This window comes from Dendrobates tinctorius, unplaced genomic scaffold, assembly GCF_039654945.1.
Source record: "Dendrobates tinctorius isolate UK_male_01 unplaced genomic scaffold, ASM3965494v1 ptg000294l, whole genome shotgun sequence".
NCBI classification, from domain to species: Eukaryota; Metazoa; Chordata; class Amphibia; order Anura; family Dendrobatidae; genus Dendrobates; species Dendrobates tinctorius.
In genome coordinates, this window is record NW_027361961.1 from 1789753 (window position 1) to 1806713 (window position 16961).

The following is a 16961-nucleotide window of genomic DNA, read 5'->3' on the forward strand; positions in this document are numbered from 1 at the left end:
GGAATGTCTCCTACAGTCCTACTTTGGTCCTGTCTTTCATGTCCCTGCTCCGTCCTGTTGTCCGTGGTCCAGTCCCACAGTCCTACTCCGGTCCTGTCTTCCGTGTCCCTGCTCCATCCTGCTGTCCGTGGTCCAGTTTCACAGTCCTATTCCGGTCCTGTCTTCCATGTCCCTGCTCCATCCTGCTCTCTGTGGTCCAGTCCCGCATTCCTACTCCGGTCCTGTCTTCTGTGTCCCTGCTCCGTCCTGCTGTTCATGGTCCTGTCCCGCAGTCCTACTCGGGTCCTGTCTTCCGTGTCCCTGCTCTGTCCTGCTGTCCTTGGTCCAGTCCCGCAGTCCCGCTCCAGCCTTTTCATCTGTAGTCCCGTGGACTTACTCCAGTCCGTTCTGAGCCGCCCCTCTCGGTACCGGCTATCGTGGTAGTCGAACCCCTGGGCCTGCTCCTAACGATCCCTGTATAGGGGTTGGCTCCACCTGGTGGCTCGCCGGGGGCCCCTCGGTGCCACGATCCAGATGGTCCACTCCTGGAGACTTGCCTCACCTGACCACCCCGTTAACAGTAAGATCAGGCCATGGATCCCGCCGGTACCCCTGCTGCCACCCAAAAAGTGTTGCTCTTTTTGCGGGAGACCCAGGGACGCATAATGTCTGTAATGAAGTCCACGGACTCCCGCTTGTCGGTCCTACAGGTGGCCGATCCTGGAAATGCTACTCAGCTGGCCAGTCTTCAACAGGAGCTGGGTCAGCAACGTGATACACCAAGCCCATATTTTAAGTTATATGGCCTCTGTCAATAGCCGTCTGGTGGCCCTCCAGTTTGCCGCCGTGGCATAAACTCCACCTCCTGTTTCTGCAGCTCTCCCATCGCCTCGCCAAGCCACCTCGGTTTAGTGGCGACCCCAAACTCTGTAGGGGGTTCTTATACCAGTGTGGCCTCCATTTTGAATGGTTGCCTCACTCTGATCGGGCCAAAGTGGCCTTCATTATGTCTCATCTGGAGGGAGAGGCCCTGTCCTGGCTGATCCCTCTTTGGGAAAGGGATGATCCCGTTGTCTCGAGCCTTCCGGTCTTCTTGGATACTTTTCACGGGGTCTTTGATGGTCGATTAACCTCTCTTACCGACTCTCTTTTTAATCTTCATCAAGGTTCCCTCACGGTCGGAGAGTATGCGATCCGCTTTCGTACTCTCTCGGAGCTAGGTTGGAATAATGCGGCATTGGTAGGGGCATTCTGACATGGTCTCTCAAGCAGGATAAAGAATGAACTCATGGGTCAGGATACCCCAACCACCCTGGAAGACCTTATCTCGCTGGCCACTGGCATTGATCTACGGTTCAGGAAGTCAGCAAGAGACAGGAGGCCCACTAGACCAGCCTCCCTTTCCACATTGGTCCTCTAGTCCTCATCCAGTCGGGTCCCCTTCTTCCCCTGTTGAACCCATGCAGGTGGATCGCCTTAAGTTGGCAGAGTTGCGTCGGAGGGAGAGACGGGCACAAGGCCTATGCCTCTATTGTGGAGGTTCTTCTCATTTTGTCCGCACTTGTCCAGAGAGACCGGGAAACTCCTCCACCTAAGCCAGGTAAGAGAGGCCTCCCTAGGTGCTAATGATTCCTCTCAACCTCTTTCGACTGTTCTTTTGGTTTCAGGGCAGAGACATGGGTCCAAGGTGGCCTACGTGGATTTGTGCTCGGCAGGTAACTTCATCCGGCGTGAAGAGGTGGACAAGTACCAGATTCCTGTGGTTACCCTATGTAATCCTCGGCTGACTGCTGCAGTGGATGGCAAACCGCTACAGGAGACCGTCACCTTGTTCACTAAGGACGTGGAATTGCAAGGCGGAGCCTTACATCGAGACAAGCCCTATCAGTCTTGCTGCTGCTCCCCGGCCACCCCCTGATCTTGCGGGTCTTCGTTCAGCCTACAGTTCCTACGCAGACGTCTTTGCTAAGAGGGAGGTGGAAGTTCTTCCCCCACACCGGCCTTTTGACTTCCCAATTGAACTAATCCCCGGTTCAACTCCCCCAATGGGCAGAATCTACCCACTGTCTCCCGCTGAGACCTTAGCCATGTCTGAATACGTCCGGGAGAACCTTGCCAAAGGGTTTATACGGAAATCCTCTTCGCCCGCGGGAGTCGGGTTTTTCTTCGTCAAGAAGGACTGATCTCTGCGGTCGTACATTGACTATAGGGGCTTGAATGAGATTACCATCAAGAACAGGTATCCTCTTCCACTCATTCTGGAGTTGTTTGACTGTCTCAGAGGGGCCCGGGTCTTCTCCAAGTTGGACCTTAGGGGAGCCTATAATCTGATCTGTATCTGCGCAGGTAACGAGTGGAAGACTGCTTTCAACACTCGAGACGGGCATTACGAGTACATGGTCATGCCCTTTGGTCTTTGAAATGCTCCTGCTGTGTTTCAAGAGTTTGTCAACGAGATCTTCCGGGATCTCTTGTATTCCTGTGTGGTAGTTTACTTGGATGACATCCTTGTATTCTCGCCAGATCTTTCATCCCACAGAAAGAGTGTTTGCCTGGTGTTACAGCGTCTTCAGGAGAATCGCTTGTTTGCTAAGATAGAAAAATGTCTCTTTGAGCAAACCTCTCTCCCGTTTCTGGGCTACATTATCTCTGGGCCTGGATTAAGGATAGATCCCGAGAAACTGACTGCCATCCTCAAATGGCCTCGTCCCGTCTGAGTAAGAGCTATACAACGGTTTCTCGGATTTGCCAACTACTACAGGCAATTTATTCCTCATTTTGCCTCAATAACTAAACCTATTTCCGCTCTTATCCGAAAGGGGATGAGCCCCAATTCTTGGTCTACGGAGGCGGAAGAAACCTTTCAGACCCTAAAATGGCTTTTTCCACAGTCCCGGTGATGCACCGTCCCAAAAGCAACCGACCCTTTGTGCTTGAGGTGGACACTTTCTCAACATGTGCCGGGGCAGTACTGTCCCAGAGATCCGCCTCTGGTCGACTGCATTCCTGTGGCTTCTTTTCGAAGGCTTTTTCTCCATCCGAGTGCAACTACTCGATCGGCGACCGCGAACTGTTGGCCATAAAATTAGCCCTGGAAGAATGGCGTCATCTCCTGGAGGGGGCTGTCCACCCCTTTGCAATCTTTTCTGATCACAAAAACTTGGCCTATCTCCAGTCTGCCCAGAGACTCAATCCTCGACAGGCCAAGTGGTCCTTATTTTTTGCCCGTTTTGATTTCGAGCTCCGTTTTCGCCCTGGCAACAAGAACACTAAAGCCGACGCCTTATCCAGGGTCTTCCAGCCGACCGAAACAGTGGAGGAACCTTCGCACATTATTGAGCCCACTAGAATCATCACTGTGGCTTCTGTAAATTAGCTTTCTCCACCTCCAGGCAAGACCTTTGTGCCCGCGAAGGTCAAAAGAAAGATTCAGTTCACCTCCAAGTTCTGGCGGGCACTATGTAAGCTCATGAACGTTTCTCTCGACTTCTCCTCCTCTTACCATCCGTAGTCCAACGGGCAGGTGGCGCGAACCAACCAGACATTGACTGGGTACCTGCGCCATTTTTCCAGTGCCCACCAAAACGACTGGGTTGACCTGCTTCTCTGGGCGGAGTTCGCCTACAACAACCATACTGGTGAATCCTCAACCAAGTCTCCGTTTTTCATTGTATTTTGCAGACCTCCTGGTGTTCCCCTTCCTGTAACCTCTGCCGCGGTTGCCGCTGGTGCCTTGTGTCGGAGGACATGTCCAGCTGCGGTTGCTCCTCTGGAGGCTCACTCGTGCTTCCAGGAGATGCAGCAATCTTTTGGCTTGTGATTTTTTTTTTAAATATCCCCCCCCTTCCGGCCACTGCCACATGGGGGAGCGCATTTTTTTTCTCCTTATTGCCTCCGGGTGTGCGCCACCACTGCATCACCTTCCCGGCACTCCGGGCTCCCAGAGATGCTTTGCGTGTGTGGCGCCCCTGAGGCTCAGTCGTCACAGAGGTACTGCACCTTCTCCTAAGGTGTAGTGCCCCACCACCTAGGTAAGTTGGGAACTCCTTTCCACACTCCAACACCTGCACCCCACACACAGGATAGTTCAGCAGGACCAGATTGTGGCTTCATGCTTAGAGGGTAGCAGAGCACCTTTCGTGGTTCCTGGCTTTGTAACACAAGATGTGCTGGGAGGTGGGTAGAGTTGAGATATATAAAAGGTTGGGATGGTTTAGAATTACAGATCAGTCTGACAGAGGGTCAGTGAGGAAGGAAGCCACTCGGGAGTTGGGATCCCTGGAAGAGGGATGGAGGAAGGAGTGCTGCAGCTGCCTCAGTGATCTGAGCCAGCTGGCACGGGAAAGGAACAGAAGGAGAAAGACGTAGAACTGCAACCTAAGCTTCCATAAGAGAGAGAAGGAACAGCGCGGAACGAAGGAGTAGGAGAACAGAGAGGAGTTGTGGGTTGGAAGAGGAACCCTGCCTATAGGTTCTCAGCGCAAGGCCAGGGCCCGGTCCCCGAGGTTGTATGGACACTTATGGTTCTGCAGCAGACGCCGGTGGAGTAGTTGGCTGTAAATGCACTACTCCCATCTAAGACTTGGGGCACAACAGCAACTGAATAGAGCCAGGACTCTGGAGAAGGGAGTCCCCGAGAGAGGCTACAGCTGTCTGTCATACAAGTAGAGTTGTTAGGAACATCTGACAGGAGGAACTTCAGAGTACCACGGTACTGGAGCTCTTCACACTAAAAGGCGCAATAGAGGAGTCGTTCAGGAAAGGTACATGTTGGCGGAGTGTTGGAGAGGAGAATCCAGACTTGCCCGGGAGGTTGATTGAGTCTCTGCCCCGGAGGACACGGCACGGAGGCAGGCACCAGTGTGTATCACGAACTGTGAGTAAAGCTTTGGAACTACAAGTCCTGGTGTCTTCCATTCAATTGTGCGCCAAAACCGCCAGCACTGCTACATCTGGGTACCAACATTCCTCACACCGCCTGTGCCTATTCTCATCCATTGCAACTACACTGCCCTGGGGTTACAGCTTCACCTGTGGGGAGCTACACCATCTATGCTGCAACACACCATCAGCCCCAAAGAATCTGCACACAGCGTTGGCTTAACATCTTGCTTGCCAAACACCACAGGTGGCGTCACAATCTATTCCATTTCATTAACTACAAACCACCATTGAGCGCCCAGGGCCACGGACCGGGTCACAGCCGCCGCTGTGACACATCCCACTGACACCGGCCCGGTACCGAGTAACCCACAGCCCTGGGACGGGGGCGACCCACGCGCATCCAGCGTCTGACGTCATCTGGAGCCTCCCCGTTCCCCCCGCGTGTGCGCTCTGAGATGCCGGTCCCAGACATGCGTTGCGGTGGTGGCGATGTCACTGGGCTTGCGTGTGCGCGCTGCCGCTCCCAGGGATGCATTGCGGCGGACTGACTCCACCGGAGACTTCCTGCGCCTGCCGCGCCGCTGTCCCTGGAGCGTTTTTCGTCAGTCCTCTGCCTAGCTCCCCTCACACGCTTCTGCCGCCTTTCCCCCCGCACTCCCTGGAGGCCCGCTGACCTCCAGCGGTGGCGCCTCGGGTCAGCACCCCAGCCGGGACAGGGAACCTCCGCTGTCATCCCCCGGACTGGTCGGCCCCGGCATCCAACGATGATTGGTGAGTTCGTAGGTTCCCTATGGGGACAGGAAACCAACTTATTTGGGAGCGAGGTACCGCCTTTTTATCTGTAGGTTTCTTGTCCCCGTGGGACGGATCCCCTCTCCGTGGGGCCGTCATGGGGGAAAGAGAAATAATCTGTGAGGTCCATTTGTTTCCTATTATCGTAGTAACATACAGTAGTTAGCAAGGCCAAAAAAAGACATTTGTCCATCCAGTTCAGCCTATATTCCGTCAGAATAAATCCCCAGATCTACGTCCTTCTAAAGAACCTAATAACTGTAAGATACAATATTATTACGCTCCAGGAAGACATCCAGGCCTCTCTTGAACCCCTCGACTGAGTTCGCCATCACAACCTCCTCAGGCAAGGAATTCCAGATTCTCACTGCCCTAACAGTGAAGAATACTCTTCTATGTTGGTGGAAAGACCTTCTCTCCTCCAGACACAGAGAATGCCCCCTTGTGACAGTCACCTTCCTTGGTATAAACAGATCCTCGGAGAGATATTTGTATTGTCCCCTAATATACTTATACACGGTTATTATCCTTTGTGAAGAATGCCAAATTTATCACCACATAAAGCGACACAAGTCAAATGTGAAAAATGGGAGTATTTTGGGCAGTAACTACTGTAATCAAAAACTGTGACTATAGACAATAACACATCTAATGAAATGATCAAATTCAATAGTCTTCATCAGTAAAATATTAGTAACTAGTGGTGAAACCTCTCTGCAGTAATTAGAGCAGTGTTCCCCAACTCCAGTCCTCAGGTTTTATGCATTTCCCTAGTATCGCCCAGGTGGTGGAATTATTGCCTGTGCAGGTGAGCAGATCTCACCTGTGCAATTTTAAGGGAAATCCTGAAAACCTGACTTGTTGGTGGCTCTTTGAAGACAGGAGTTGGGGAACACTGAATTAGAGTATGGGGCTTGGTGGCTCTTGGCAATCTAAACTATCTATAAGGGCCAATATTTTCTGTTAGATGAGTTTCAAGAAAAAAATATTAGACATATAACCCCTTTCTGTCATGTGACGTACTATCCCGTCCATGTGCCCTGGGACTTAATTCCCAGGGATGGGATAGTACATCACAGCGATCAACGGCGCCCACGCGGTGAGCGCCGCTGATCGTGGCCGGGTGTCATCTGATTATCACAGCTGACACCCGGCACAATGTGTCAGGGGCGGTCACGGACCACCCCCGACACGTTAACCCCTTGCACACCGTGATCAAACACGATCGCGGTGTACCGGGGTTTAAAGGGAAGCATCGGCAGGGAGGGGGCTCCCTCCGTGCTTCCCTGAGCCCCCCACAGCAGCGCAATGTGCAGCGCTGCTGCGGGGGGCTTCATCCCTGCAGGTCCCAGAATCCAAGATGGCGACGGGGACCTTCGGGGGCCTGCAGGGAGCTGGCTCCTCATGCCTGCAAAGCGAAGGCAAGGAGGAAGACGTGTGCAGTGCCTGTGACAGATCACTGATCTGTCACAGTGATCTTCGATGTGACAGATCAGCGATCTGTCACAGGACAGTGATGTCCCACCTGGTACAATGTAATAAAGTTAAAAAAAAATAAAAAAGTGTAAAAATAATTTTTAAAAAATCGCTAAGTAAAAAAAAAAAAAATTCCCTAATAAATTCATTTTTTGGAAATAAAAAAAAAAACAATAAAAGTACACATATTTGGTATCGCCGCGTCCGTAACAACCCGCCCTATAAAACTGTCCCATTAGTTAACACCTTTAGCGAACCCCTTAAAAAATAAGAAACGAAGCAGAAAATAATGATTTATTATCATACCGCCGAACAAAAAGTGCAATAACGCGCGATCAAAAAGACGCATATAAATATCCATGGTACCGCTGAAAATGTCATCTTGTCCCGCAAAAAACGAGCCGCCATACAGCATCATGAGTGAAAAATTATAAAAGTTATAGCTCGCAGAATAAAGCGATGCAAAAATAATTATTTTTTATATAAAATTGTTTTTATTGCATAAAACCGACAAAACATAAAAAAATACCCTAAATGAGGTATCGCTGTAACCGTACTGACCCGAAGAATAAAAGCGCTTTATCAATTTTACCACACGCGGAACGGTGTAAACGCACCCCCCAAAAGAAATTCATGAAGCGCTGGTTTTTGTTCATTCTGCATCCCAAAAATCGGAATAAAAGCGATAAAAAAAGTCACGTGCCCGAAAATGGTACCAATAAAAACGTCAACTCGTCCCGCAAAAAATAAGACCTCACATGACTCAGTGGGTCAAAATATGGAAAAATTATAGTTCTCAATATGTGGTGATGCAAAAACTATTTTTACAATGAAAAGCGTCTTTTAGCGTGTGACAGCTGCCAAACATAAAAAACCGCCATAAATAGTAAATCAAACACCCCGTTATCACCCCCTTAGTTAGGGAAAAATAATAAAACTAAAAGAAAATGTATTTATTTCCATTTTCCCATTAGGGTTAGGGCTAGGGCTAGGGTTAGGGCTGAGATTAGGGTTAGGGGTGTGCTGGGGTTAGGGTTGGAGATAGAATTGGGGGTTTCCACTGTTTGGGCACATCAGGGGCTCTCCAAATGCAACATGGCGTCTGACCTCAATTCCAGCCAATTCTGCGTTTAAAAAGTCAAATGGTGCTCCTTCCCTTCCAAGCTCTGCCGTGCGCCCAAACAGTGTTTTACCCCCACATATAGGGTATCAGCCTACTCAGGACAAATTGCAAAACAGTTTCTCCTGTTACCCTTAGGAAAATAAAAAATTGGGGGCAAAAATATCATTTTTGTGGAAAAAAATGATTTTTTTATTTTCATGCCCGGGCGTTATAAACTTCTGTGAAGCACTTGGGGGTTCAAAGTGCTCACCACACATCTAGATAAGTTCCTTGGGGGTCTAGTTTCCAAAATGGTGTCATTTGTGGGGGGGGGGTTTCACTGTTTTGATACATCAGGGGCTTTCCAAACGCGATATGGTGTCCGATCTCAATTCCAGCCAAAAACATCAAATGGCGCTACTTCCCTTCCGAGCTCTGCCATGCGCCCAAATAGCGGTTTACCTCCACATGTGGGGCATCAGCGCACTCAGGACAAATTGTACAATAACTTTTAGGGTCCTGTTACCCTTGGAAAAATAAGAATTGAGGGTGAAAAGATCATTTTTGTGGAAAAAATATGTTTTTTTAATTGTACGGTTGTATGTTATAAACTTCTGTGAAGCACTGGGGGGTTCAAAGTTCTCACCACACATCTAGATAAGTTCCCTGGGGGTCTAGTTTCCAAAATGGTGTCATTTGTGGGGGGTTTCCACTGTTTTGGTACATCAGGGGTTTTCCAATCGCGACATGGTGTCCGATCTCAATTCCAGCCAAAAAAATAAAATGGCGCTGCTTCCCTTCTGAGCTCTGCCATGCGCCCAAATAGTCATTTACACCCACATATGGGGTATCAGCCTACTCAGGACAAATTGCACAATAACTTTAAGGGTCCTTTAAACCCTTTGGAAATTAAAAATTGGGGGTGAAAAGATCATTTTTGTGGAAAAATATGATTTTTTAATTGTACCGCTGTACGTTATAAACTTCTGTGAAGCCATTGTTGGTTCAAAGTTCTCACCACATATCTAGATATGTTCCTTGGGGGGTCTAGTTTCCAAAATGGGGTCACTTGTGGGGGGTTTCCACTGTTTAGGTACATCAGGGGCTCTCCAAACGTGACATGGCGTCTGATCTGAATTATAGCCAATTTTGCTTTGAAAAAGTCAAACGGCGCTCCTTCCATTCTGAGCTCTGCCATGCGCCGAAACAGTGGTTCCCCCCACATATCAGGTATCAGCGTACTCAGGACAAACTGCACAATTACTTTTGCAGTCCAATTTCTCCTATTACCCTTGGTAAAATAAAAAAAATTGAGCCTGAAGTTTTTTTTGGGGAAAAAAAGTTAAATGTTCATTTTTTTTTAAATATTCAAAAAATTTCTGTGAAGCACCTGAAGGGTTAATAAACTTCTTGAATGTGGTTTTGAGCACCTTGAGGGGTGCAGTTTTTAGAATGGTGTCACTTTTGGGTATTTTCTATCATATAGATCCCTCAAAGTGGCTTCAAATGTGATGTGGTCCGTAAAAATAAAATGGTGTTGCAAAAATGAGAAATCGCTGGTCAACTTTTAACCCTTATAACTTCCTAAGAAAAAAAAAAAATTGGGTTCCAAAATTGTGCTGTGTAAAGTAAACATGTGGGAAATGTTACTTATTAAGGTTTTTGTGTGCCGTATCTCTGTGATTTAAGGGCATAAAAATTCAAAGTTGGAAAATTGCGAAATTTTCGCCAAATTTCCATTTTTTTCACAAATAAACGCAAGTTAATATGAATGAAATTTTACCATCAACATGAAGTACAATATGTCACAAGAAAACAATGTCAGAATCACCAGGATCCATGGAAGCGTTCCAGAGTTATTACCTCATAAAGAGACAGTGGTCAGAATTGAAAAAATTCACCCGGTCATGAACGTGCAAACCTCCCTTGGAGGTTAAGGGGTTAAAGAGAACTTTTTATAATACTGCAGAGCTGGGGCTTCAATTTAGATCTTGCACATTTGGAAGAGGTAATGGAGACTTAAAAAAAGAAAAGCTACTCACATAACTGAGGCAGGCTGATCCTACCTCAATCAAACTATCAACCAGAATGAACATGTAAAAAAAAGACATTTTTTTGTTCTATGTTACATCCCCAAAAACAAAGTCTGCATGAGGGGAGAACTCCAACACTAAACTGGAGTGGCACTGGAGTTTATGGCGGACCATTGGAGCTACTGTAAGTCCTGACCAGAAAAATAGAGAAAGTATTAGGGCTCCACATTTCAGGAGAGATTATGCAGTAATCGGAATCCCTTAGGATCGAAAGCATAATGTACGTGTAGTGAATCCATGAAACCAGGGCTGTGAATAAATGTATATTACAGCCGTGGACCACGCACAGCTTAGAGATCTATCATGGCACAGGTATAATGTGTTTTATGTAGTTTATCACAATCCTGTTTGACATTAGTCGGTTTTAAAAGAAATTGAAAAGTCAGGATAAAGGGAAACTCTGTTGTTATGGTCCAGAAATTCACACTTGGCCTCACTGCACATTTAACCCCTTAGCGACAGAGCCAGTTTGCATCATAATGACCAGGCCAATTTTTACAATTCTGACCACTGTCCCTTTATGAGGTTATAACTCTGGAACGCTTTAATGGATCCCGCTGATTCTAAGACTGTTTTTTCGTGACATATTGTACTTCATATTAGTGGTAAAATTTCTTCGATAAGTCTTGTGTTTATTTATGAAAAAAATGGAAATATGGCGAAAATTTTGAAAATTTTGCAATTTTAAAACTTTAAATTTTTATGCCCTCAAATCAGAGAGATGTGTCACACAAATTTCTTAATAAATAACATTTCCCACATGTCTACTTTACATCAGCACAATTTTGGAAGCAACATTTTTTTTTGTTAGGAAGTTATAAGGGTTAAAAGTTGACCAGCGATTTCTCATTTTTACAACAAAATTTACAAAACCATTTTTTTTAGGGACCACATCATATTTAAAGTCATTTTGAGGGGTGTACATGACAGAAAATACCCAAAAGTGGCACCATTCTAAACACTAGACCCCTCAAGGTGCTCAAAACCACATTCAAGAAGTTTATTAACCCTTTAAGTGCTTCACAGGAACTAAAGCAATGTGGAAGGAAAAAATTAATATTTAACTTTTTTTTGCAAAAAATTTACTTCAGAACCAATTTCTCCTGAATACGCCGATACCCTATATGTGGAGGTAAACCACTATTTCAGCACACGGCAGAGCTCGCAAGGGATGGAGCGCCGTTTGACTTTTTCAACGCAGAATTGGCTGGAATTGAGATCGGATGCCATGTTGCGTTCGGAGAGCCCTTAATGTGCCTAAACAGTGGAAACCTCCAACAAGTGACCCCATTTTGGAAACTAGACCCATTAAGGAACTTATCTAGATGTGTGGTGAGCACTTTGAACCCCCAAGGGCTTCACAGAAGTTTATAACGTAGAGCCGTGAAAATAAGAAATCTATTTTTTTCCACAAAGATGATCTTTTCTCCCCCAAATTTTTATTTTTTACAAGGGTAACAGGAGAAATCATACCCGCACAGTTATGCGATTTGTCCTGAGTACGCCGATACCCCATATGTGGGGGGGAACCACTGTTTGGGCGCATGGGAGAGCTCGGAAGGGAAGGAGTGCCATTTTGGAATGCAGACTTTGATGGAATGGTCTGCGGACATCATGTTGCGCTTGCAGAGCCCCTGATGGGCCTAAACAGTGGAAACCCCCCACAAGTGACCCCATTTTGGAAACTAGACCCATTAAGGAACTTATCTAGATGTGTGGTGAGCACTTTGAACCTTCAAGTGCTTCACAGAAGTTTATAACGTAGAGCCGTGAAAATAAAAAATCCATTTTTTTTCCACAAAAATGATCTTTTCGCCCCCAAATTTTTATTTTTACAAGGGTAACAGGAGAAATCATACCCGCACAGTTTTTATGCGATTTGTTCTGAGTACGCCGATACCCCATATGTGGGGGGGAACCACTGTTTGGGCGCATGGGAGAGCTCGGAAGGGAAGGAGTGCCATTTTGGAATGCAGACTTTGATGGAATGGTCTGCGGGCATCATGTTGCACTTGCAGAGCCCCTGATGGGCCTAAACAGTGGAAACCCCCCACAAGTGACCCCATTTTGGAAATTAGACCCCCTAATGAACTTATCTAGATGTGTGGTGAGCACTTTGAACCCCCAAGCGCTTCACAAAAGTTTATAAATGCAGAGCCGTGAAAATAAAAAGTCTTTTTTTATTTCCACAAAAGTGATTTTTTTAGACCCCAATTGTTAGACCCCCAAAGTTGGCAAATAGTGGAAACCCCTCAATTCTTGCTACAACCCTAACCCCAACACACCCCTAACCCTAATCCCAACCCTAACCCTAATCCCAACCCTAATCCCTAATCCTAATTCTAACCCTAATTCTAGTTCGCCCTAACCCTAATTCTAACCCTAGTCGTGACCCGAGCCCTAACCCTAGCCCTAGCACAACCCTAACCCTAACTCTAGCCTAACCCTAGCCCTAACCCTAGCCCAACCCTAACCCTAGCCCAACCCTAACCCTAACCCTACCCTAACCCTAACCCTAATGGAAAACTGAAAAAAAAAATATTTTCTTTATTTCATTATATTGGCCTATATAAGGGAGTGATTTACGGGGGGGTTATGTACTATTTTTTTTATTTTGATCACTATGATCGTTTATCATAGTGATCAAAATAATGAATGGAATCTGCCAGCCGGAGCCGGCAGATTCCCGGCGGGCGCACTGCGCATGCGCCCGCCATTTTCAAGATGGCGGCGCCCATCGGAGGATGCCGGCGGGACGTGGGCCAACCGGGAGGGGACGGAGGGCCACGGAGAGGTACCGGGGGGGATAGGGGACCCTATTTCTCTCTCCTCTGATGTGCGATCACATCAGAGGAGAGAGAAATTAAATGTAAAATCGCGGCTTTTTTTTTTTTTTGCGGTCGCCGTTATAGGGTTAATAACGGCGATCGCAAAAGCAGGGGTCGGTAAAAACCGACCGATTCATGTTCTCTGGGGTCTCGGCTACCCTTGGCAGCCGAGACCTCGGAGAAATTCCGACACTGGGGGGGCGCTAGTCACTTAAATCACAGCGCCGTGAATTAACGGCGCTGTGGTTTTAGTACCCTTAATTACCGCCGTTAAAAGGCGTATCGGCGGGCGTTAAGGGGTTAATGTTGTTGATCATAAAAGCGAAGTTTGGCCAGAAAGACTGGACCTGGTCTTGTAGGGACCATATGAGCACATTCAGCAGCACAGAAGGAAGAGAAGGGAGATTCATCCAATAAGATATCAGGGATCTAGGAAGCCAACAGCATCATTACCCTACACTTTCTCTTAGAGGCCCAGCATTACATCTTGTCAGCACATTCTACATACGCTATTATTTGGCTTTGAAGTTTACAGACCTGAGCAGGTAACGGTCAGCGTGTTCTAATCCCCGGGGGTAAGTGGATCCTGCAGGTTGTATATACAAAAGGGGTTTCACACTTTCACAAAGCCATTTAAACATTTTTGGATGGAGGAGAATGTTGTGCCCTACCAGCAAAATGGGGATCACACAATTGTGACACGTCCGGACTACAGCATTGATGAAGCAGCCACAGCCGGTGACTGAGAAGAATCTGTGACTTCTCTGCATTTAGTGGTTACTGCTCACCTGGGTAGCCATATGTAGGAATCTCCTGTTTACACCGCTCATCACCCCTCACATATGTCTCTGTAGTATTAATATGGGTCAGATCTTCACCCTGAAACAAATATTGTAAAAGTCACAGACAGATGGAGAAGTCACATCTATGATCAGCTCTAATCCTGCCATCTCCACAGTTCTCATTACACAAGTATAAACCATATAATACTGGTGGATAAAACAAGACTGAGCACAAGACCTTCACAGCCGTCTACACATCATAGGGGAGATCTCCTGACACCTTCTCTCCATCTACCTGATGATCCTGAGGAACATTGGGATCTTCTTGTTTACAGTCCTGTGGAAGAAGAAAATGGGGACATCTCTCTGGTGTTGTCCTCATACTGGATAGATCTGGAGGAAACACATACAGGGACTGAATTAATAATATACATAAAGATAATTATAGGCCGTGTGTATTTAATCCTGTCTATTACCTGGTGATGTGAGGGGCTGGGGAACCTCCATCATGACATCCTTGTACAGATCTTTGTGCCCTTCTAAATACTCCCACTCCTCCATGGAGAAATAGACGGCGACATCCTGACACCTTATAGGAACCTGACACATACAATGATACCATCATCCCGCCGATCCCTTCATAGCATTACTGTTTAATGTCCCAGAATTCCCAGCAGTGTCACCTCTCCAGTCAGCAGCTCAATCATCTTGTAGGTGAGTTCTAGGACCTTCTGGTCATTGATGTCCTCATGCATCAGGGGGTGAGGTGGAGGCCCCATGACTGGGCTCAGGGGTCTTCCCCATCCCTCAGACACAGGGGCCTGACAGCGCTCACTAGAGGTCTTCTTCACTACTATGTAATCCTGGTTATGGAGAGACACATTAATAAATCTCACTACAGACATTTCCAGAGTCCTCACCTCTCCAGTTCTGTCCATCTGTTATTCCCACAGATAAGAATGATGTAATGTGACGTCATCAGAATCTCTCACCTCTCCAGTAAGACGGAAGAGGATCTCCAGGGTGAGGTGTAATATCCTCTCCACCATCTTGTCCCTCTCCATATCCATTCTTGGGTAGTTAAGAAAAATTCTCTTAATATAGAAGATGTCCACTGACAGGATCTGATATTGTAAGGACCTGAATAGGAAGACAATGAGACGATGAATCATTATAAAGAATTCCGTATAATAATACAATTACTGGAGACAATAAGGGGAAACATTTCAGAAGATAAAACGTGTAGATGTTGTATTCTATAGTCTTATATGGACTGGAACAAACGTTGAATTGCTGACTAAGACATCTCCTCCATGCTCCCAGTCACTGGCTATGTTACTCACTGCTTTGGCAACTGATTGGCTGAAGGAATAACAAGTTCGTTAGGACAAACCAAAAATACAGAGACTGGCGGGGACCCAAGCAACAATTATATTTTTATCATTTTACAACATTCTGTTTTTTTTCCCTGACATCTACTAATAAAACCTATATATTTAGGCCACAGACAACAAGCAGTTTCTCCCTCGGAGTCGGCAGCTGAATACGTTCCTCATAGACTCATCTTCCATAACGCTAATTCTTGTCTCATTTCCCGACACTGGAATCGGCATTAGCAATACTGCAGGAGATATTCATTACACGGGACAGGAGAAATAACTACTTCATGATGAGGACGACATCTTCATCTTCTACTACGGCTCTAGGAACATATTTGGCCAGAGTCCGTCACTGACTCCATCCCCACCGGCCGTCTATATGAAGGTTTCCCGTCTTCTCCGCACTGTAATCTTCTATCACGTTAGATCTCAGGTCTGAGTCACACAAAGAAGTTTGAGGCTTTTATAGAAGATTGTTTGTAAGAACAAGACAGGAGATATCTGAGGCCAATGTCTCCATGTACAGTGATTTTTCTCTGGATAAGAGGCTTTTTGGGGCATTTTCCCATAGGCTCCAAATGTTACATGAAAAACATTATGTGTCTAGAGGCCCCGTACTAGGAGAGTAATACATGTCTCCTTGGTTCCCGTCTTTCATAGTTGGGTCGTTTGTTTCTATCAGCAGAAAAGGAACAAAACCATTGTGATTCTTATAAGGAGACAACACAAAACCCCCTAAATATAACATTATATAACAACCCCCCAATCTGTGACTCTTCGGGGTAAATCGCTCTCTCACCATTGGATTAGAGCTGATACTATGGAGCTAAAGAGACTAAACAGACTTTCTGTCCCCTCCATAAAGGGGCACTTTCCCGTGTTTGTCAGAACTGTCCGAGGATTATTAGAGGGGATAGTTTCCCCCAATTAGAAGGGACACCTGTGGATATTGGGGTCTTTACCTGCTACAGTCCTGGTGTGGAGCCTCCACCCGCAGAGCCGCACTCCACATATATGGCTGCTCTGTGCGCACAGGACCTGTGATGAGGTCACAGGAGGGGAGGAGTCAGGGGTCACATGATCAGGGGCCTCAGTGTATGCAGGACTCTGCTGTGCTGGTTGTCATGGTGCTGGATGAGGGGAAGTTTATATGTAGGGTTAGGAGGGGTTTACAGGGTGGATATGTAGCAGGAGATGGGGGTGTACGAGGCATACGGAGCGGAGCCGTGTGTGTACGAGGTGTACGGAGCGGAGCCGTGTGTGTACGAGGTGTACGGAGCGGAGCCGTGTGTGTACGAGGTGTACGGAGCGGAGCCGTGTGTGTACGAGGTGTACGGAGCAGAGCCGTGTGTGTACGAGGCGTACGGAGCGGAGCCGTGTGTACGAGGTGTACGGAGCGGAGCCGTGTGTACGAGGTGTACGGAGCTGAGCCGTGTGTGTACAACGTGTACAGAGCGGAGCCATGTATGTACAAGGTGTACGGAGCAGAGCCATGTGGGTACGGAGCAGAGCTGTGTGTGTACGGAGTGTAGCCATGTGTGTGCAAGGTGTACAGAGCGGAGGCGCGTGTGTTATGAATGGATCACCGAGGAGAAAAAGAACAAAAGAAGCTAAGCCACAGAAAACCAGAGAAGTTGGTAACTATG

At 47.1% G+C, this 16961-nt stretch overlaps 1 protein-coding gene across 1 annotated transcript in view; it reads right to left on the reverse strand.

The window, feature by feature from the left end:
• The window catches only part of LOC141072980 (uncharacterized), an 82333-nt gene extending 65888 nt beyond the window's left edge, over nt 1-16445 (reverse strand). The window contains 6 exon segments of the mRNA XM_073560246.1: nt 13943-14033; nt 14232-14329; nt 14413-14536; nt 14620-14799; nt 14929-15076; nt 16278-16445. Of these exon segments, the coding sequence (XP_073416347.1) occupies nt 13943-14033; nt 14232-14329; nt 14413-14536; nt 14620-14799; nt 14929-15076; nt 16278-16327 (691 nt within the window). The 5' untranslated portion in view covers nt 16328-16445.
• Nucleotides 16446-16961: the final 516 nt, after the last annotated feature.